At 39.4% G+C, this 23,498-nt stretch overlaps 1 protein-coding gene across 1 annotated transcript in view; it reads right to left on the bottom strand.

The window, feature by feature from the left end:
• Window positions 1-337: 337 nt before the first annotated feature.
• The window catches only part of TMEM131 (transmembrane protein 131), a 73,910-nt gene continuing 50,749 nt past the window's right edge, over window positions 338-23,498 (bottom strand). The window contains exons 18-41 of the mRNA XM_079972382.1: window positions 22,945-23,049; window positions 22,244-22,330; window positions 20,094-20,246; window positions 19,893-19,968; window positions 19,690-19,807; window positions 19,177-19,315; window positions 18,953-19,062; window positions 18,476-18,542; window positions 17,511-17,662; window positions 16,324-16,466; window positions 15,932-16,118; window positions 14,413-14,598; window positions 13,319-13,477; window positions 11,798-12,384; window positions 9,683-9,858; window positions 8,046-8,170; window positions 7,450-7,574; window positions 7,148-7,306; window positions 5,575-5,734; window positions 4,572-4,693; window positions 4,386-4,482; window positions 3,682-3,779; window positions 1,416-1,579; window positions 338-1,273 (exon numbers count right to left, since the gene is read on the bottom strand). Coding sequence (XP_079828508.1) covers window positions 977-1,273; window positions 1,416-1,579; window positions 3,682-3,779; window positions 4,386-4,482; window positions 4,572-4,693; window positions 5,575-5,734; window positions 7,148-7,306; window positions 7,450-7,574; window positions 8,046-8,170; window positions 9,683-9,858; window positions 11,798-12,384; window positions 13,319-13,477; window positions 14,413-14,598; window positions 15,932-16,118; window positions 16,324-16,466; window positions 17,511-17,662; window positions 18,476-18,542; window positions 18,953-19,062; window positions 19,177-19,315; window positions 19,690-19,807; window positions 19,893-19,968; window positions 20,094-20,246; window positions 22,244-22,330; window positions 22,945-23,049 — 3,792 coding nt within the window. The 3' untranslated portion in view covers window positions 338-976. The remainder of the gene's footprint in view (window positions 1,274-1,415; window positions 1,580-3,681; window positions 3,780-4,385; window positions 4,483-4,571; window positions 4,694-5,574; window positions 5,735-7,147; window positions 7,307-7,449; window positions 7,575-8,045; window positions 8,171-9,682; window positions 9,859-11,797; window positions 12,385-13,318; window positions 13,478-14,412; window positions 14,599-15,931; window positions 16,119-16,323; window positions 16,467-17,510; window positions 17,663-18,475; window positions 18,543-18,952; window positions 19,063-19,176; window positions 19,316-19,689; window positions 19,808-19,892; window positions 19,969-20,093; window positions 20,247-22,243; window positions 22,331-22,944; window positions 23,050-23,498) is intronic.

The raw sequence follows: 23,498 nt of genomic DNA, 5'->3' as shown, positions 1-23,498 counted from the left end.
TTTCTCTTTGGTGACTCAGCAGCAGACTAGATGTGCTGCAACAGCTGTCACCAAGCCTACTGCCAGCAAACACACTGTAGCTGCCATTTAGTTTGCATGGCATGGCTATTTTTATACAATGTTTTCCTGTGCTGCTGACGTTCACAGGGACTAGAGTTCACCATAGTCCAACTGTTTTTGTAACAAATGTGCTTAAGGTTGACTGTTGTTCCCATGAACAAAACTTCCAAAGCCTGTCCCGAAATGCCACTAATGATTAGCACGTATATTCAAACTTTTCCAGAAAGGCTGTCACATCCTTGAAATTCAAACATGAAGCACATACGGCAGAAATGAAAAAAAAAGCATTATTTTATTTTTCAAGTACAACTTGAAGTTGTATTGGTAAGAAAAGCACAAGGAATCTTTTTTTTTTTTCATCCACAAGTATTGGCTATGCACATTTCAGTTCAACTTAAAAATGCATTCAGGTTTACAAATGTACAAACAGCACATAAAATGTATAGTTTGAACAGTATGCGCATACATTTGCTCCTAAGGTTTTTACATTCGTAGAGCCTTTAACAAAGAGAGCCTTATTTTTTAAAAAAATACTCTGCATTTTTAGCACAAGGTGCTCTTAAAAATTATGTTTGAGAGCATAATACTGGGGGGAAATTAAAAACCAAGCACGGTAGTTAAAAATCACTGCATTTTGGAAATTGCCAAGTGTTTAAAAAACAGAATGGGCAGTTGGTAAAAAAAAAGAAAAAAAGAATATCGTCTTATAGGATTTTTTAACTCGCATCCAAACTTTTCCAAGCTGATCAGTAATTTTATACTACCATAATCTCAAGACAGACTTTAAAGTGATGAATGTATGACTAGATTGTAACCATGTTGGGGTCTGAGTAGGAATGGCAGCAAACTGCAAATTATGTTCCAGGCATATTACAGAATTTACCATGATCCAATCTGGACAACAGTCCCTTTGTTCTTAATTTCCGTTTTCAGGTGGGTAATGCACATTAGGCCAAGGATCTGAGCTTCTTCTCCCGATTGCAGGGCTCCAAATTAGCCAAGGGTTATATGCTTGTCCCAAGTCTTCAGGATTGCTAACTATTGGGGCAGCAGCAGCTGGTGGAGGGGTGTTTTCACTCCCAAGATCAATACCTGGCAACGTGTTAGCTGGAGTGTTGAAAGGAAGGCTACTGTTCAAATTACTTGACCAAATGGAACTGCTGAACGGAGTGGTGGTGGTAGACCACAGGCCGCTTGGGTTCCCAAGGATAGACTATATTAATAAAAAACAAAATAAGGACAAGAGCTGTGACACACAAGTATTCAATACTACCAGGAAAAAGAGAGCACCATATGGAGTAATAGACATACATACATACATACATACATACATACACATATATTCATATACTTACTGAAGTGGTGTGAGTTGGGGATCCTGAACTTGTGGGCCAGGGAGGTATCAGATCTGTAGCTGAGGAGTCCCAGATGGATGAAGGAACATTACTAAGCTCAGTCCAGTTTCGTTGAACATCTGGACTATAAACAGACTGTGACAGCCCAAGCTTGCTGAAAACTTCTAAGTTGAGGGAATGGAGAATAAGACAAAACATCCATGTTACATTCTGTCTTGCAAAACCTATGCACAATATTATTTTTCATAGATGAAATCAACAGCTATACACACATAATAATAATAATAATAATTTATTATTTATACCCCGCCCATCTGGCTGGGCCTCCCCAGCCACTCTGGGCGGCTTCCAAAAGAATATTAAAATACTATGATACATCAAACATTAAAAGCATCCCTGAACAGGGCTGCCTTCAGATGTCTTCTAAAAGTCTGGTAGTTGTTGTTCTCTTTGACATCTGGTGGGAGGGCATTCCACAAGGAGGGCGCCACTACCGAAAAGGCCCTCTGCCTGGTTCCCTGTAACTTGGCTTCTCGCAGTGAGGGAACTGCCAGAAGGCCCTTGGTGCTGGACCTCAGTGTCCGGGTAGAACGATGGGGGTGGAGACGCTCCTTCAGGTATACTGGACCGAGGCCGTTTAGGGCTTTAAAGGTCAGCACCAACACTTTGAATTGTGCTCGGAAACGTACTGGGAGCCAATGTAGGTCTTTCAAGACCGGTGTTATATGGTCTCGGTGGCCGCTCCCTGTCACCAGTCTGGCTGCTGCGTTCTGGATTAGTTGTAGTTTCCGGGTCACCTTCAAAGGTAGCCCCACGTAGAGTGCATTGCAGTAATCCAAGCGGGAGATAACCAGAGCATGCACCACTCTGGCGAGGCAGTCCACAGGCAGATAGGGTCTCAGCCTGCGTACCAGATGGAGCTGGTACACAGCTGCCCTGGACACGGATTTAACCTGGAAGCAGAAGACTGCATATCCTGCCCTAGTCAAGGCTAAGCCAACGTCTGGCTTAGTATGTTCTCTGAATGCAGGCTTATGAGCTCTTCTGACTAAGTGCAAGACTAATTGGGAGAGGGCTTAAGGATGATCCCAGCTTTGGAAAACATGCAAAGCCAAACTTTGTGTTGGCTCAGCACAGTGTGGCAGCAAAAAGGGCCAGGAAGAAGTAAGGCAGCTGCAAATTCATATTAGGGGTCCATATATTCGTGCATTCATGCTGAGCCAGCATTTTGCTTAGCCTGATTTGCAAGCCAGAACACAAGTGCTAAACAGCACAACTAAGTGAGAAAGAGCTGCCCATACAGCAATCCAGTTGAATGATCCAGTGTTTGCTCTGACCTTTTATGTGATGGACTGCCATTACGAGATCATTGTGGTGCTGTGCCTTCTCTATTTCTTGCTCTGAGCAACCATATCTGAGGAATAATTCTTCTAATAGGAGAGCTTCCTTTGAACATTTTTAAACAATAGCTGCCCCAACAAAGCTTACTGATTTTATGGTGTTTCGTTTTGTTTTTGCTGTTCTGTGGGACCAGACTCTATAAACTCAAATATACAATTCTTGGGACAAACACTGAACTTTGACAGCTGTTACAGAAAAGTTATTAAGTCCCCCTAACCATTTCATAAATCTCCACGCTTTATTTGCTGAGAGGTTTTATTTCCTACAGCAATTTGGAGATTCTATATTGAGGCATAGTTTTCCAATGATCATGATCCCCCTATTTTATCATTGCCCCACCTTAGATCTCTTTGATCTTTGATCATCAGACCTCCGATGCGGGTGGTGAGTAAAGCCCTGCTCTTTTCTCCCCTTGAGGAGAGGACACCTACATCTCCCTCCATCATGTTGAACTCTAAAGCAGTCTGATGTGCAGTCAACCCACTGGGAAGTTCCTCACCTGACTCTCCACTGTTTGCATGGTAAGTGACAGGTAGCTCAATCAATAAAACTGAAATAAATTGGCATGCCACTAGAATCTGGCTTTTATTTATCTATCTCAAACATAAACACACCCACACACCCCTGGTATATTGAAGTGTGTGATTATTTATGTAATTAAGAAAAACAAGATCATTTTTCATTAAAAGAAAAGGTATCTTTAATATTTTCTGTCATTCTTTATTTTCCAAGGCATAACACTGCCAAAAACATCTTCAAAGGAAGTGAGCCTTATTACAATAGGAAAGATTGGCCAGGGTAGCCAATTGAGAAATATGGCATATTGTTCTGTTTCTTTTTTTAACTACTGTAACATACCACTCACCTCCAGTTAAGTTAAAGGAGTTTCCAAATGCTGAGAAGGAATTGAGGGGTGTGAAATCCGGGCTGCTAGGATTGCTTATAGGACTCCACAAACCAGAACTAAGTGTAGCAGAGGAGAAGAGGTTTTCATTAATAAGGTCACTTCAGTGTGAAGACCACCATAACACAGCCAAATATCATGTGGACAACAAATAATGATTTTAACACACTGTTAATTTTGACAAAAAATGCCAAGGGTGAGTTCCCGACACTTATTATTTACAGGTATGTGCCAGTGAGTTTTGTAGCTGAAAGTAGGCCTACAGTCACATCCTTAATTAACTAAGTTAACTAAATTGTCATTTATTTATTTTTAACGCCCACACAACTGAAAAGTGCACACTTGGTCCCCATCTTTCAGTATCTTATGAGAAGAGGAAATGTTGGACTTCAGTTTTGTTGTTTTATTGTCAAATTACAAATATGCTATGCTATGCTAAACAGCCAGCATCCAAATTTTAAAACAATTTTTTGAAAATAAAAAATAACATGAAACAGAAGATTATTATTTTTTGGATAGGCAAATTATGAAGTGAGGATTTTCTATGTGCAAAGTATAGGGTTTTAATGGACATATTCTTCTAACTGGGGTGCAAGAAGGAAAGCAGCTTTTTACCATATCCACCATTGTTGAGCCTCTGTTTCCAAAGGATTAATTCAAGTTACCTGTCAGAGCCGTCACTGTCAACGGTTGTGTGTGAAACATTCATACAGCCAGATGCCTCGCTCTTCATTGGTGAAGGTTTTGCTAGGCCACTGCCACCTGTAACAATGGAGTTTAAATGAGAATAGGGAGATAGCAGAACAATCACACCCTCAAATAGCCATAGCTTTTTGATTCCTGTGTTTTACCTGGGCTCTTGTCATAACCAGCAGCTACAGCAGCAAATGTAGGGTTTCCATTCCTGCCAGGGAGAGAAGCTGTCTTTGCCACCTTATGTTTGGCACCACTGAGCACCTTGCTTTTCGGTTCACTGAAAGAAAACAGGGGGGGGGGGAGGGATGTGGTGTTCTTTAGAGCTTACCTGAACTGGATTTTGCCAATAAAGTTAATATGCTAGGGTTTGGATATTTCAAGGCAGTGATCTAACATCACCTGTTGCCTTGTTTGAGATATTACTACTACTACTACTACTACTATTAACTAAATTTGTATACTGCCCTATACCCACAGGTCTCAGGGCGGTTACAACATAAAATCAGAATATAAAAATACAAAATACATAATAAAATTAAAAACAAAAATAACCCAATAAAGCCTCCCTACCCAACACATTTTTAAAAGGCATTTGATGTCAATCAGCCAAAGGTCCAGTTAAAGAGAAAAAAATCTGTGAATTATGGGCTTAGTACCAATCTGGTGATTCAGATACAGCCTAAGGGCTGACACAGATATTGTGTCCTGAAACCTATTTTTCTTTTAGTCTTTGGATAGGGAAACATCCACATTTTTTTTCACCACTTCTGACACTAAGTTCTAGCCAAAACCATGCTGAGATGTGTATGCAGTGAGCTAGGATTGCTTCTACTGCCAAAGAGAATATGTATCTCTCAGCATATCAAGAAAGTCTTACCCTCATCCTAATTCATTTTGTTTATAATTTGTTGCCTTTGCTCCTGACTGCTGTTCAGACCTAGGTTTGGATCTTGGCCCCCTACAGAAGTTATACAGAAAACTGGACCTTGGACTTATCCCAATAGATTGTGTCATAAACTAGGAAGGAAAAAAGTTAATAACTCATTTTTGTTGAAAGTTGGAACTCAAAAGGGTAATGCAGCTAAATAAATAAAAAAAGACACAAGTTTATTGCCTTCAGATGTTGAGCTTGGTTATGCAGTGAGCACCTGAACTTACCTGCAGTTGTTCACAATACTGCTATAAGTGCTTCGGGGCACAAAGGCCAATGATGCAGGGGGTGGAGATGGCGAGGCAGGAGTTGGTGAGGTCTGTCGTTGTTTCAAGAAAGCATCTGCACTAAGGGTTTGTAGGGACAGCTTATATAGGTTGTCAGTAGCTGGGAACCAGAATAAGAGATGTCTTATTTTTATTACTTCATTGTACAAAGTCAGTCTTGAAACAGTTACTTGTGGTTGTATCCAGTGCTGTGCCAGGAGTTCTGCTGGTACAATGGGATTTCCATTTCCTGCCCCTACACACACACACACACACACACACACACACACACACACACCCTGCTTTGGAGGGGGTCCCATCCTCTTCTGGAAATGATTTCGAGGGTGTGTGCAGCTGAAGGGGGCAGGAGAGGAGGATGGGGACGTTGCAGCACTGGATATGCCTCATGAACTTTTAAAATAAATAAATCAGTCACAAATGAAACCTCCCACCAGGAGAGCAGATTTTAATAGTGTTAACTTATTCCAAGTCTGATAATGTTTCAGGCAACTACAAGTTTCAGTTTGGTGCCCAGTAAGTCAGATATTCTGCACCACCTAAAGTGGCAAAGTTGAGGTTGTCAAGTTCTGCACTTCTAACCTTAAAAAGTGAACTAACTCTAGGGCTGCCATACATGCAGAATTCCCCAGACGTAGCTGGGATTTGTCCATCAAAAATGGTGTCCAGGTGGAATTTTCAAAAATTCAGAAGGTTAAAAACTTCTCATTTTTTTGAGATTTTGAAAAAAAAAGTTCAACAACTTTTGTGTCCGGATGTTCACTTTTTGAAATATGGCAACCCTAACTCTCACTCATGCATGTTACTAAAAGAGTGCTGAAGTGGGGACAGGAGGAGAAAATGCCTTTGACAAACGTAGACATTTCCACACTCCTTGCTTGTAAGAAGAGGTGAATACCCAAACCAGGAGGTTCTGTGATTTGGATACTCTTGGGACCTCCCATTATCCTGGTAAGAGTACAAGCCAAATCCCACTGCCAGTCTCTCTCTGGCCTAACATCTCCCTGAGTTGGGAAAGGAGTAGTAATGCCTAAACAGACTTTTACAAATCACTCAGTATAACTGCTCTGCTGTAGATGCTGCAAAGGCAGAGTGGGTAAAAAGCCCCTGTACAGGGAAGGAGCACCCCACAAGGGACATTTTCTCAGTGGAGAAGCCACCCAAGTAGTATAACATAAAGTGCCTGGAAACAATCCTTTCCCCCAATCTCTCTCTTGAGGAGTTTTATTATTATTTAGTGTGCTTAATAAATCCATTTTGTTACAAATCACAAAACAAAAAGTATATTATCAGCAATGAGTTCAGGGGACAGAAGTTGGACAGCAGAGGCATCTTATCCAAACAAGCCCTCCGTTATCCCTTTGTGCCAAGAACTCTGTGACAATCATATGCTGTTCTGATGTTAAGCACAAAGAATTGCATTCAAATGGAAAAATAAATCAAATCCTTTGTTATTGAACTGATTCACTGCCCATAAGCTTATTGGTAATGTTAAATTAATGCCCAGAGTACTTACAGCTGCCTGCCTTGTGAATTGGCACTGAGTCCCACTCTGGTGGTGGAGAATCTTTTTCTCCTTCTGAGCTGCTGGTATTGCCCAGCTCCTGACCAGAACCACTGGAGAAAAACTTTGCTAGTGAAGATGGCCTATTATCCATCAGCTTCATATTGATACCTAAGAAGAAGAAGAAGAAACAAAAACAAAAAATAAACTTGTAGTTTGTAGGGCATACAGCACTTCAGCCTCACAAGTATGAACAGCTAACACTAAAGTTTCAGAGGTTAATCTTGATCAATAGCTGAACAGCCAAAGAATACCTTTTGTTTTCTGGAGGTTTCTTGGTTTGAACCCATTTGCGAACATATGCTGAGAAGACAACTTGGAAGAAAAGCTTTTGTGCTGCTTATTTTCGAGTGACGAAGGACATGACATCTCAAAGGAACTGTAATAAAAGTATGATCCAAAAAAGTTATTATTTGTAACAGTTTGACCAACAAAGTAAGATCTTGCATACATAAAAGTGTGCAGAAGAGAAACAGCTTTCTCTAATCTTCTCCAAGCCGACTCCCTTTGTCTTAACTGTTAGGAAAAACAAATGGAGAAGTGTCTCTCCAAATCTATTTGTCTAAGTTCTTGCTTACAAAAAAAAGCAGGCTTCTTATTGTGCAGAGTTTCCCATAATTACAAGGTTTCCCCTTTCTGTTCAGTTTCTATTATCTATCATTCTTATTGTGCCCAGGCACTACCACTTCCTTTTCTTCAGCCACGTTAACAGAGAAGAAATGGTAATTATTGCAGTGTGTGACACATTTCTCTCAGCTGACTGATGCAAAGTTCTGCTGCCAGGAACTTTATTTCCTCATGCCTACTTAGGAAAGCAGATTGGATGGCATTAACATAGTTCTATGCGTACCTGGTTTTCACATCTGTTGGGATTTCTTTCTTGATAAGTGATAGCTTTTTGCTTTTCTGTTTTACTTGGATTTCGTTTTCCTGTTTTTCTGGTATTGGCTGTTTTCCCTTTTGCTTTTCTGGCTCCTACAAACAGCCAACCAAATCCCAATAAAAATATTAAGTAAACAATAATACATTAAAAGGAGATTTTTTTAAAAAAAGGAAGACAACAATTCTAGGAACAATATGCATTACAGCTAAATCTCCCCATTTCTTTCACAAAACAGCTTTGATAATTATATTTAAAAATGTAAGCAGAGAGCTTTTCCTTTAAGTTACTTAACTGAAGCTACCAGTTCATTTTGCTATGCTACAAGAAACCTAGAGCACAGTAAATTCTACGAATTACTTAGGGATATCTAAAGGCCAGTTTAGACATGATGCTACATGCATTATTACCAAGTAGATGTAGCAAGTAGAGTAAGGGGCAATATTCATCAGGACTGCACCAAGGGAGGCAAGGGGTAAACCTCCCCACATGTTATTTTGTCCCAATGAATTTTGTGCCCCCCTCACCTACCATTATTATTATATTTTTAAAAAACCACACATTTGGTATCTCATCTACTTTTGCTCCCAAATGTTCAATTTTAAAAATCAAATGGTAGATGTGTAATTTCATGAAGTAATTCTACATCAGTCACAGTGCCCTTCTGGACTATGGAACAGGGATGGGCCTAGGAGCCGGGTACCACGTTGTGCTAGCTCTGGTTTTTTAATGCAGGGCAGGTCCTAGGAGGTTAGGTTGGAGGACAAATGTTCAACTTCTTGGGTTGTGCTCCCCACAAAAACTAGTTTCATGGTTGGAGAAAGCATTTCTGGCCTTGTTCCTAGATTGCCAGAAATGCTTTGACACATTTTCAAGTTTGTGTGCACTGTTCCTGGAGAAGGCAAATATGGCCATTGCCACATAGGCCCTGGTCAAATCCAGATTGAATTACCGAAGTATGCTCTATATGAGGATGCATTTGAAAAGTGACCAGAAAACTTAGCTGGTACAAAAATGCTGCTGTTCTAATTTTGTTTAGTCTCATTGGCTCCCAGTTTGTTTCCAAGCCCAGTCTTAAAGTTTGATTACCATCATTGCTAAATGGTCTGGAGCTAGGTGTTTTGAGAAAGGCCATCCTCTCCCACATGATTCTGACCGTTCACTGAGGTTTTCTGGGAAGGTCCTGTTCTGTATCCTACTGCCTTCAGAGATGGTAGGGATGCATTACAGGACGTTTTCAACCCAACTGTGTACCCTCCTGCTCCAGGAGGTTTGCTTGGCCTTTTCTCTTGAATCAATGCTCAATAAATGCAGCATTGTTTCATTGCGCTTTTGGTTTTACAAAGTAGGTGGCTGTGTTTTCTAATATTCTGGAGTTTGATTAGGTACATTGTGGGTTTTTTTTCCTGCTTTTGCTTTTGAGTTGTTTCCATTACCAAGTTGTTAACAATTCTTGTAAGCAGCCTTATGGGGGAAACACTTTGTGGGGAAGAAGTGGAGTATAAATCTCTTAATGCATAAATATAGTGGCGAGTTTAAAGTATGAAACCCCCAGACCCATCATCTTCTCTCATCTGACACCCCCCTTTTTTTTAAAAAAAGTCTACCTCTTTCAGAAGTGCTTCTGTGTCGGGGTTGGAAGTTTCTGTGGTAGTTGAAGAACTGTCATCATCTGCAAGAGAATCCTTCAGTTCATCCTCTTGTTGCTTTCCCTTTCCTCTTCTCTCCTTTTCTTCCCGCTTCTTCTGGGGTTTAGATTTGCGTTGAAACGGTTTTCCTTTCCCTGGGGTATTAAAGGCAGCTTCCAATTAGCAACAGCTGTGATCTGTGACAGCTGTAGAGAACAACAGCTTTTCATCACCGTGATGTACCTGGGACAAAGTCCACTAGGAACATCATACACTAGGAATTGTACCAGTACACTTCAATGGAGGAAAATTCCTGGCACACCGCACTCCAGGTCAGCTGTACTACTTCAGGCAGGATGCAATTCATTTCAGAGTCACTTTCTGATGCTGATAGTATCAAATTTAAGAAGTCTAAGGGATTTCACACACCTTACTGTGTTTTACAGATACTGGCCACTGATAATATGCAGTTTCCCTTAGCTTTCTGGCTACAATGTGCGAACAAAGGAACTACTGCACAATTGGTATGTTACTGGTAATCCCTATAAAATATAACTATGAAGAAAGCAAAATGCAGAGTATGTACCCCCACCACAAACTAATACTAACATTACTTATACCCCACATTTTCCCTGACGGGACTGAAGGCAGCTTACAGATAAAAACAAGAACAACTAAAAATATAGAAAAAGCAACCATTAAAATACAATTAAACATTGACAAAAATAGAATTAAAGCTATATACATATATAAAATCTGTTTAAACATACTAATAATTACTTCTGCTTAACACACACCATCATACATTTTGCACAGGTTCTAGGCTTCAGCATCATATCTATTTCCTTCAAAAATCCTGTATTTTCTATTAGTGTTAGCAAGCAGGCTTTAGTCTTAAAGCATTCAGTACAGAATAGTGGTACTGGATGAGTTGGCTGCTACACAACAACTTCTTACAAGTTTCTACAGGCAGACTTCAACACTGTGTGAGCAAACATCCACTCTTGCAAGGCTGCACCTTCGTCTCCTCCCTTCTGCAGGCCCCCCCCCCCAACCCTCCGGAGAAGATTTTGAAGGTCTGGGAGGATGTTGCAGAGAGAGAAAGTGAAGCCTTGCTGTGCAACTGGAAGTCTGCTCCTCTTCTGGATGGACAGAGTTGGATACAACCCTACGTGTTTATCCACGTATTATCACTTTTAAAAAGTCATTCAAGCACAGGAATACTTCAAAATTCTACAGGATTAGTCTGATAAGTCAAGCACAACTCAGGGTGCTTCTTCAGGGTTTGTTTTTCAAACTTTTCTTCCCCAGTGGCGTAGCATGGGTTGTCAGCACCCGGGGCAAGGCAAGTAATTTGCGCCCCCTAACCCTAACCCCCAGATGTTGCCGGCGCCCCCTGCACCCCCCATGCTATGCCACTGTTCTTCCCATTATCTCTGGGTTACATTACCTAAAAATGGATATTAAGAGTGTAAGCCTCAGGAGTCAAAGTACATGAAAAGCGACACAAAACCACTTACTAGCTTTCTTGAACATTTCTTCCTCCTCTATCACTTCCCACACCCCAGCTGTATGTAGTACAAACAGCACCAGGATCCCCTCTACCATATGACCTTGTTCACTCTCTGAAGTCATTGGGTCTGGTCCTTGGAGCCAAAAACACTTCCCACCCCCAAATTAATCTTTTAACTTAGACTTAACAAACAATAGGAGCATTAGCATGAGGAAAGCAAGTTCACCACAACTCTGCATATGAGCACAGCCTAGTAGAAATTCTCTGACATTTCTCCTCGCTTCTTTAAGTTGCTGGAACTCCTATTCAAATAACCACTGCTATCGGGGAACAGGGACAGTGTGTGGTCGTTTCAAAAGCCTTTACTGAATCCATTTTTTAAAAAGAGAATTATTTCACATAAGAAGTGCACAAAGGACAAGTTTCGATCAGAGAGGTGCATAAATGTCATAGAGGGGGAAACAGATGACAGAGACTCTTGTTTTGCCTCCCATAGAGAGTTGTCTCACCCAGCACCTACAACTTTATACGTACACACTTCGTAAGATAAGAGTTAATTGGGTGAAGTACGAGTTTATTACCTTTGTTTTTTGCTACTGGAGATGGGGGCTGCTCTGTAAACACATCTGGGGAAGGGGATTCTGGATGATCAAAGTCTTTGTCCATGGTTTCTATAAGAGCAGCAATGTCGGAATCCTCTGAGCTGTGCCTCGTGTTGCTGGCACATTCTGAATGTGAAGGAGTAGGAAGCTGCGGCAGGGAGTTTTCAGTCTGCTGCTCTTGTTGGTGAGGCACTGCTGGTGGCTGTGACGAATGTTGCTCTAGTAAGACTGGAGCGTGCTGCTGGTTTGAGTGCAGATTTTGTTTTCCACCCCTGGACTTCCTGCCTGCTGTGTGATTCTGAGTTGCAGAACTGGAGTCCAGGAAGAGGGAACCTGCTCTGTTTGTTGACTGTGCAGAACCTGCCTGCATAGAAGTCCTACTAGCAACATTTGAACTGTTTTTATACTTCATGTTTTCAACTTCGACTGAATTTCTATTGCTGTGCAGGTGTACAGATGAATTGCATTGCTTATTACTTCCTGCATTGGATCGTGATGAGGAACTTCCTGGTCCATAGATTCCTCTGGAAGAGCTGTGGTTCGAATCTGATCCAAGTGCATTCAAGCTGGAAGCAGATCAAATTTGTTTTTACTTCTCATAAATATTTAGTAAAATGTAGCTGCACAGTTCCCAACCTATTTATAGCAAAGCATTGTAGTAGCTCTTAATGTTTCTAGGTAGCATCTAAAAGGTTGATTCAACACAGCTTCTGGAAATATAAGTGTATAGTGCTAAACTGGGCCTCAAAACTTGATCAAGAGACAAGTAAGTTATTTCTAAAGCAGCATGTTAACAGGCCCTGCTATCGAAGAATAGCTCCTTGCTACAGAGACCAACAAAACTGATATACAATCCCTGTTTTTGAAAAACAGTAATTTATACATCATTCCACAAAGGCATCTTCCTGGCTCCCATTTTCTTCCTCCTTTATCACAATTTCTTCACTCTTTTCTATTTATGTATTTTCTATGTAATTCTTACATTTAGGTAGTATTGCATAGCAGCTTCCATAGAAGTATGCAATTATCCAAGGACTGCTTTGATGCATTGCTTACTGAGTTATACTCAAGTGCACAATAGATGTGCACGATATCAATTGATGATATACTACTGCACAAATGATGGCTTTTGCAAGCAGAACCACATACTAGTGTTACATTAAGTAGTTAAGCTACCACTTAAACTGTTCCTGAATACAAAAACATAAGACACAATCCCTATATAGTATCAAGATATATCTACCAGCTTCTGAGAATGTTTGCAACTGATGTTCTAGTTTTAAGATAACAACTATTCACTATTCAACTATCCATCATGTATTTTCCAAGCTAATAAAGTCTGAAAGACCATTCTGCATCAGTTGTTTTAAATTCTATAGATATTTTTGCTGCACCTGTGATCTGCTCAAGTTGTGAGGCTAGGAGCCTGGTTTACAAGAGTGACATATACTGGCGAGAAATGCTACTTTGCAAACATCCAATTCATAAGTAAGAGCTTACTTTCCATCAGATGAAATTCCAACTATTCTCCTGAGATCAAATGGTCTTCCCATATCAAAGGGAGGATTGGATGCCTCAAAGGACAAGCGTCGTCTGAATGGCTCCCAAATTCCTTGAGCTTCTAAATAGGCTGTTCCAATTACCAAAAGGAAGAGCACACTGCAACAGACAAGTAAGTAAAACATCAGTGTTTCTGCCATCATAGCATGGAAAAACTGAAGACACAAGGCAAGCCCATCTCTTGTTGACAAATTAAGAGAAACAATATTTTACTCCCACCTACACAAATCACACCCCCCACCATGCTAGTACTGAAATGTCAAGTTCCAGTAACATTTACATACTATATAATTAAGACCTCCATAAGCACCTATTATTGGAACAAGTGTAGATGCTGATCCTGAAAAAGCAAGACTAAATCTGGTAGGAAAAACAAAGGCAACTTGTGAATTATTAAGCTGAAAGTACTGGCAAGCTGCCCAAGAAGCTGAATTCCTAAGTGAGGGACTCCCAGCAGAGAAAGTGCTGTCACTCAGCAAGTTATGCCCAAACTTAGGATCTGTTTCTCCCAGGAGTTTCCCAGCTTACTGTGTTTGCTGAAATGGGATATGCCATAAGAAACTGACTCACACTCATTTCAACTGCTTCTAGCTCTTTTGTAAGAAGTTATTAAAATAATAAGACATCTGTCTGCTCAATCTCTCTCTCTAAGATCGACTACTATGCTTTGCATATACCAATCTCAACAGAACTGCTACTGGTATATCATGTGCTGTAACTGTCAACAAATTTCCATGTTCATGGGATTTGGAGAGGTTTTCCCGCTAGTTATTACAATTAAATGCAGGTGGTTATGCAACAGGAGCTAATGAGTTTATTCAGATAAAATGTGACTTTTGCTTTCTGCTGTCTGCATATTCTGGTTGTAAGCCCCACTGCAACACTGTTGACAACCAACATATATTGTTTAGGGAAGATTTCTTACATATGCATATTCAAAGCAAAATATTATGGCATTTTCTTAACATATTTGATTTATTAACATAGAAATACATGTATATTACAAAAAAACTATTAAAAAATATGTTTAGTACCTCATTATTCCTGAGACTAATACGTACAGTGCCAGCTCCCAATTGGGCCTGGGCAGAGCTTCTGCACAAGTTGCTAACATATGATAGGGAAGGGATGCATTTAATATGAACATAAACTCAGAACCTCCTGTTGTGGTTAGTTTCAGTTCACGAATGACTCTGGAAGTTGTGAAATCTGGTGTAAACCTGTTGAGAGTAAAGGATTGTTATTGTTTATCTAGATTATATATATACACTTGATAACAAATCCACACGTTCCAGTTACATTAGAGTCAATCTAGGATTCAACATCCCCATCTATAGCAGATCAAATAAGCCTCTAATAATAGTTACTGCTTGAATTTAGATTAAAGTCATGATGCAAAGATCTTGAAAGGAGAACTGGGGGCTCACATGTGAATTTTTGCACTTAAACACCCCTCATTCCTAACAAGAGCGGTTTGATCTAGGCCTAGACCCACTGATTTCAATGGGGTTGTTTAATTATGACTAAATCTAGATTCAAACTCTCTGCAGGTTTTAATGCTGCAATTAAATTCTTATGATTTAATAAGTTCTGCACATGCCAATATTAACTGTGCACACGGAGTGCATCTTTATGGGGGTAAGTAGAAATAAAAATCATTTATGGAGATAAATGAAAATAGAAATGTGGTGCTTAGGAATATGATAGAATTATCTCTTATTTGTTAGCACTTGGCTGACAGAGAAAATCAGAGAGAGCTGGGAGAAAATGACCTGATTCGTCAGGCAGGAGAGAAAAAAACTGAAGGGGACTGTGCCCGCCTCCCAGAGTTCTTTGCTCTCCTGTCTCCGTCACGCAATGAGAGTCCTAACCCCAACCCATTTGGCTCTTCAGTAACCATATCAAATATGATGGTGCGGTTAGTATTTCATGACAAATAAAGAAAATGTAATGGCCATTATCATAAAGGAAAAGGCTATTATCTTTGAGAGTGATGGGTAGGCTCATGCAACTTCTGCTATACACCACTTGACACATACTTCATCTTACTCTAATATAAACTTTTGTTCAAGCATAATTGTTGCTAGGAGAGGGCAGGGAGGGGCCAGAGGGAATAGGCTCCATGGGTTGTTTCTGCCCCGTGGGCTGCTGGTTCCCCATTCCTCAGGCAGAGCCACTGTGTGCATTGTTAAACCAAGATACGCATGAGTGTATCTTATATCCACATGTAGCTCTTTTGCTCTTCCCTTCACACAAGTGGGGAGACAAGTCAAGTGCATGAAACTCATTCGTATCTTAGCTTGTTGAGAGATATTTGAACACAGCACTGTTACAGCTTAAATAAAATTATCTAAACTGAAGGGGTAAACGGCTTGACGGGTTTCATTTACGTAGAAGAAATCTATGTAAAGAAGGTGTTCAGTGTGCTCCAGGAACTATGGCAAACTATATAAAAAGAGCATTTTCTATATACAATGCTAAGTATAGAAACTCCAACCACCCGCTGCCCCATAAACTGAAAATACTGCCAGTCTTCAACATAAGTTAACTTACAATACGACAATCTCTTTAGAGGCATTGGAACTTAGTGCAAATTCTTTACAGTTAACTACTTTAAATCCATATCCTTCACATGAATATCCACTGATTTCTATGGATTTTATATTAACTTGAAGCTGCCCCGTATTCTCCACCTTGAAAGTTCTTTTCAATGTGAAGTTTGGTTCCTTTAATTTCGTTTCTGAAATAAAGAGAAAAATGCAGTTAAGATTAGACTACTATTTAACAAGAAAATGGTGTCAGCATATGGCTCAACTGGTTTCACAAAGCTACTTCAGTTACTTTCACTTCTTTCATTCTTGCTTTTAAAATACGAGATTGTCTAGTTTCTTTCTCACGCACTCTTGCATGGGATTTGATGTTTGGCTTCACCACAGAAGACTTACTTTCAGTGCAGTCTTTTAATAATGCTTCCGTGATTTTAAAGCGTAAAGAACTGCCCGGCCCAGGTGGCTTGCCTGCAATCCTCATGCTCTCCGTTGTTCCTTGTCCTTTAACCATTATAGCTTCTATTACAGTCAAATTATTTCTATAGGGGAGAAAAGCCAAATAAAGCATTATGAAATTATTAAGAACTCTACTGTTTCTAGCTATATTGGGGTTATTTGATGAGGAAAAGCCAGTAACAAGTTTTATAAAATCAATAAAACAAACTAATACATAGACATTGTCTTTCCCTATTCCACAAATTGATTCTAACTTACTCATTTTTAAATAAAGCTACTGCTATGGATAAAAGCTATAATGCTAATTTTCTCAAGTTATTAATAAATAATAACATGCATTAACTAAGGAGATGGAGGCCAGGAGCCACTGCATGGCATTTCCCCCCCATTAAGTTCCCTGAACAGTAGCAACCAGTGTAACACGTTCCTGGAAATTTACACGTGGGATGCTGCTTTGGGGTCTGCTTTTCAAAGGAATCTGTCCTACTGGGTACCACAAGTCGTTGGGCACATCTGAAGTAGCACTTTGTGTGCTATGCTGAACATCTTTTGCCATTTGAACATTTTTGTGCAAGCCTCGTTTATTTCATGCAGTTGCTGGTTCCTACACAATTGTCTCCGTGCATGGTCAGCTTGCAGGATTACATTGAGATAAAACATTAAATGAACTAATGAACTTCTAAAAGGAGTCGACACATTCATCCATTCCCATTTGTGTCATCACAGTGGCTTAAAAAGGAGCTGTGACCATGCAAGTTAGTGGGGCCGTGGGGCCAGTCAAAATGTGGGTGTGCCTATCCATACACTCCTAGGTGTCCCAAGCTGTTATCCTGCTTCTGGCTCAACATGATCATGGGGAATGATTTTGCAGCTCAGCAAGCATGAGCAAAGTCTATGGTGCAGCATCAGCATTTCATAGAGACAGCCAGGTTGTATGAGCTGACCCTTAAGACTTATGTATGTTAAATTACATTGCATTCAGTTGTATAGAACTTCTCACATATAACCAAACTGCCACTATAGTTCATCTTGAAAGCAATCAATGTGTCCCACAGATGGCTGGGAAAATGTAGCTCTAAATTTGAACATCCCTGTTAATTAAAGCAATTCCAAAGATCTACCAATACCTGATAATGATTAGCGATGAAACTGTTTTATTAAGAACTGGAGTAAACTTCACTTTGACAGATTTTCTTTCCCCAGGCTTTAAAATTACGTTTAAAACTGACTGCCGAGACAAGCCCTCTGTAAATCCTGTGGCGCTTTGCAACGTGTGACCCTTGAAAGGGGAAGACAAATCAAATTAAAAGGTTAGAAAGTTTGCATACTTTTAATCAGTGCCTAGCTTGTAGCTCTGTAAAATGCTGCATATTTTTAAACTCTCATTTTAAATATATGAAAAGCAAATATATGAACCTGATTCTTATCTATATAGCACAACCTGTGTACCTAACAGCTTTATAAACTAACCAACAAAAGGCAGGTACCTACTACTAAAAGGAGCTTTCAAATCTAAATTTGAATAGGGAGGGAAGGGCTAAGGGAACAGTCTAAAAAAGCTGAAAAAGCACTTCAGTGTCTGGATCACTTGATTGTGATAAGCAGAGAGAAAGGCAAGGGTAACAAGAGGATTTGCTACTGTAGCCAACTATAAAAGCAAAGGTCATTTCAGGACAATAAAGAGACTGAACCCCTAACCAACAGCTACAGGCTGCAATCCAATGCACAGGAACCACTGGGATAAAGTGTAAACATTTACAAAGCTCTATTCTGCACCTGAGGTTGTTCACATGCAGTCAGGTGTTCAGTAAAAGCACTAGCAAAGCTATGGCTTGGTTTCAACCTAGCATCCAATTATGGTTTGGCACTACAAGAACTAAGCATTGTGCCCATGCCCTTTTTCCTGCTGTGCATGCTCCAATTAAATTAATAGCATTTGAGTGCAAACCATAACTCAGTGGTTTGAATGCAATGGCAGCCTATGGCTTGTGACTATTTTGCAAACCATGCTTATGCTTGTAATAACTGTACTAACAGCAGCTCAGTATTAAGAACTGGGTAGAACAAAACTGGGTTTTAAAGGATTACTTACACAGTTTCGAGAGACTTGAAATTCTAACGTCTTCAAATTGAAGTTTGCAGGCTTAGTCAAGTTAAACCTGAAAGAAAAGCACATAGTTAGGTATGGCCGAGTACTCTGGAAAAATATTTAGATTCACTTTAAGAAGAAATAAGGTGCACAAATAATTTTTGTTTCTGTTCTGCGGCAATGGCCTGTTGGGATTATATCTGATGGGGGAGAAATGTTGGTTTATGTTATCATACAATAAAACTATTATGAATACTAGAAATAACATCTTATATGACATACAATACATAATATATCTGATAACTGAAGTTGTATGAATTTAATAGACTGGTATTTAAATAGCAGGTCTGCCTCAATTCATGTAGAAAGTAGCATTCAGGGGGCTCTATTTTAAGAGCAAATAAGATAGACAAGTGATGTACCCTAAACCCAGCCCTCAACATTATCTCCTTGCAAGCACCACTTTTTACCACCACTTACCGGTCCATTAGCTTATCTATGAAGACTGATGGATTGGAATATAGTGCTATGGGAAGAAGCTGAACAAAAACAGGAACATCTGCTGGATTTTCTAGAAGAATTTCTTCCTCCTAGAGGAACAGGTTTAGATTCAGACTTATTGTCCCAAAGTAGCAATTATAGGAAATCATTTTCAATATTAACTTTTGTGTTCTTAGTACTACATTGACAATGCCAAGACTTACAGATGAACTGTTTGTGTTGGTAAGTGAAAAATCCAAATGGCGCAGTGAGCCAAGTAGAGACGGCCATGCCAATTCTGCTGTGATTTTGGAAGTCACAGCCTTCTGGAGATCTGTGTCCACTTCAAATACAGCACTTAATCTAGACCAGCAATGTAATTTAGCATTAAGAAAAATTAGTATCAAGCTTCAAAAATAAAACCATAATATTTCATGGAATTCACATGTACATAGACATACTCAGTTTCATGATTCTACATAATAAGGATTTTTTAAAAGACGATAACTGCGGTAAGCTAGGATAATTTCTTCAGTATTCTTGGAGTAGCCTTCAGTTCCATTACAAGTTTATTAGCTGCATTTGGAAGCTAATAAAGCATTGTTTACTGTTTCATTTATATTTCCAACCCATTTATTGACTACTGCAACACTTCTCAAACAATGTTGCCAAGCAATTAAGATTCCCTGAATTTCAGTAACTAACCAGAAAGCCATTCCTTATTTTAAAACACTCACTGATTGCCTGAGTGATCTCTTATTCCAATCCATTCTCTGAACAGATTATCATGCAAATCCCAATCTGAATCCCATGCATCTTCTTGCATAGATGTACTGTGTTGTAATTTTGATTCAGCTAGAAAAGAGAAACATAAATTTCACCTTAACATCTTCAATATCTAGAATGTTAAGAGTGTTTAAAAGATATTAAAATTACTTACCTTTACTCAGAAAAGGCAACCCCACATAACAGTGATTCCCACATTGTAAACCAGGGTCAAAGTAAACATTTGCAATCTGAAAAATATAAGCAGCAGCAACCAAGAATTTAAAAAGACCCCTCTTAGGAATGCAAAACTGTGAAATATCTATATTTTTAAACATAGTTACGTAATTTTGAATAATATCCATAGTGCTCGAACCTTGGATTTTTTCCCTGGCTCCAGATCTTCTTTGTTACTTCGTAATCTCTTGTAATAAAACCGAACATCTTCTGATAGTGAACGGATCTGTTGTATTTTTACCTTCTGTGAGAAAGAGCTCATGATACTCAAACTCTGATGAACAGTCTTACCCTAAGAAAGAATGTACAATTGTGGGTTTTTTACACATCTTTGTGCCCATGATTGCAAAGTTTTTAGCACCCCTGGTAATATAGGCTAAGGTTGCTCTGAGAGAGTTATTCCATCTACATTATTTTCCTATAACCACCTCATTCAAACCTTTTCAGTTTAGAGATACGATACTGCACACATTAAGAAAACGTATCGTGCAATGTTACAAGTCAACCAATTGGTTGTTGTTGTTGTTTTTTTAAAAAACGTTTTTTGCAGAAATGCCAAAGGAAGGAAACAGACTGAAATGAGGAGACATGTTCTACAGAGGAAGACCAGTCTGTGTTTCCTGTCCTGCATCACAAGTTGTCAATATAATATCATGAGCATTATCCACTTCCATTATCTGCTCCCACTGTACTCAAAGTTCAAATAAAATCTTATTGCCAGGTTAATTCATAGGTCCTTCATTCAACACTCAACAACTGCCAGAAATCACACCCATAAATTAGGAACAAAGGGAGGTAAATTCAGTTACTTAAAATTAGCGAGAGTGGCTGCATAAAGGAAGAGCTAACATAGTAATATTTTGCATCTAGAACCTTATACATTTCAGAGGAACTTACTTTAAACATCTCTATGAGGCTCAACTATTTCTCTCACACTTTCTATCCCAGTTCTTAATAGAAAATAAAGCAGGAAGAATTAAACAAAACTGCAAGCTTTAGTCTCAGGAAATAATAAAACGTTTTTCCAGTTCCATGAAGCTACCTTGGACTGAAAATAGTGGTGCATTTTATAGCTACATTATGTGCTCAATGTAGAAAAAATGTCTCTTCCTCCTCTCTTTTACAATCTAATGGAGTGGCGTATTAAAAAAGAGACTATGAAAAATTTTCTTACCAGAATATAATAAAAACAGCCACCTCCATAAGGCACTCTCAAACAAAGTTCTCTTTCCTCTTTTCTCATTTTTGTGTTTAAAAGGGAATTATAAAGATACCACAAATGCAACTGCAAGATTTAAAATGCCACCATACAAAAACCAGGAAAAGGATTATAGAGGGTAAGTAAAAGAGAAAGGGAAAGGACCCCTGGATGGTTAAGTCCAGTCAAAGGTGACTATGGAGTGCGGTGCTCATCTCACTTCAGGCCGAGGGAGTCGATGTTCAGGCCAACAGCTTTCTGGGTCATGTGGCCAGCATGACTAAACCGCTTCTGACACAATGGAATACCGTGACAGAAGCCAGAGCACATGAAAACACTGTTTACCTTTCCACCACAGCAGTACCTATTTTTCTACTTGCACTGGTGTGCTTTTGAACTGCTAGGTTGGCAGAAGCTGGGACAGAGCAACGGGAGCTCACCCTATGACACGGATCTGACCTTCTGATCAGCAAGCCCAAGAGCCTCAGTGGTTTAGACCACAGCGCCACCCGCTCCCACAGAATATAAGTATTCAATTTTGGACTAGGCAGGAACTTGGAAATAGCACATTATTTTCAAAAAGTGACTGCCCGTAATTGAATCCTGCCACACAGATTTCCAATCCTCTAATAAAGATCTGGCAAAAGATATACTCCAAGGTAACTGCTACATGGTCTCAATTATTCTGAGAGGTTGTGCAAGGAGCAACTAAGGGTTTCATTTCTATGCTTCCCTGTGTTTAGGACTGTAGTGTATCAAAACAGCAGCCAACTTCCTTTGGAAAAAAACACGTCTCATATTTCAGCAGCAGTTGTTCATGATTTCAGACATATGGATTGATGGAGTTAACATATGCTAGTTCTTACCACTAAGACTGATTCAATTACCCTATAGCAATGAGAAACAAAGGCTGGGGACACATCCCAGGCTCCATGAAAAACAAGAGAATCTGAGGTTAAAATGCCTTCCCAGTGATGGGGTGTGAGATAAACTCCTGTAGCATGGCTAAAATCAGTTTGTTTCCTTTTTCATAATGATGGATAAATAGCAAGAAGAAACTGTTAGAAATTCTTCAAAATATATTATCTTACTGGAAAAGAAGGTGGAAGAAGAATGTGTTTTGGGGAGCACATCAATGAGCCTACAGCAATTACAGCCTTCACAGGAATCGTTAAAATCTGAAAAAAGAGAAAAAGAATAGTAGCTTAAACGCAACATTTATGTTAACTCTTATCAATAAGTTTTAGACTATGGGTTTCATCCAAAAAGGTTTCCCTCCGCTGCATTAGCACAAAGCCATAACTGGACACAAGCCTACATTTCTGCTAGCATACTTGTGCAAAAATCTAAAATCTGTTTTTATAAGATGAGCACATAAGCCCAACAAAAATCTCAACTGCTCTCTTCTGAAAGTATCTGCAAGCTTATATGCTGAGAATCAGAAATAGGTTGACTGCCTTCTATACATCTTTATTAATCTTAAAGTAGTTTTGCATCCTTCTATAGATATGGTATAGGATATACCAGATGATCATCATTTAGTTTTCAGAAAGCAAGCATGATGGGCATACCAAATGAAGAACAATTAAAACAATCTTCTGAAACTCCTGAAAGGTTACACACCTAAACTGTCACATGCACTAGCCAGTGCCAAATATACTGCCAGAGAGGAAACCAAGCAACTGCAGTTGCTATCACAACAGCTAAAAGCCAGGTGTCCCCCCCAAAAAAATCCATTTCTTTTCTATTTCCATACACATTACTTTTAGGACCAATATAAACGTAAGAGTACCTCATAATCAGTTGTGATTTGTATAGCCCCATCATGAATCCCTTCAAGTTCTTTTGGTAATAATCTTACTCTGAATACAGTGTATGAACCAGGCATCAATGTTACCTGTAGAACAGAATTATATAGTTGCTTCATTGCTTTAATCTCACATTCCTCCAACAGACAACAAAAAAACCCCGGTCACTGTAACAAAAATGCACACACACAGTTATCTGAAAGGGCTTCATGGTGAAATACAAAGAATAATGTTTTGCCTACCACGTAAGTAAAACACTCTCCACTATTTATTTTCATCAGTTAAATCTCTCACAGAGGCACCTCTCATTGTTCGCTTTTTTCCTCCAGATGTGGATATGTGTGGGGTGTTTGTTTACATATAAAAATAGCTAGCACCATGTCTATACATAGACATAAGCAGTGCTTTTTTCCTAAAAAAATGTTTAGGGGTACTATCATTTTGACTCAAGAAAACCACCATTTTATAGTTCAGATCGGGAAAAATAAATACAGTAAATGGACAAAAGTACAAAGATTCACAAAATGTTTAGGGGTAT

Source organism: Podarcis cretensis (genome assembly GCF_951804945.1).
Source record: "Podarcis cretensis genome assembly, chromosome: 4".
In the NCBI taxonomy this organism is placed as follows: Eukaryota; Metazoa; Chordata; class Lepidosauria; order Squamata; family Lacertidae; genus Podarcis; species Podarcis cretensis.
Note: the sequence above shows the minus strand (reverse complement) of the source record. Positions and strands in the feature narration are given on the sequence as shown.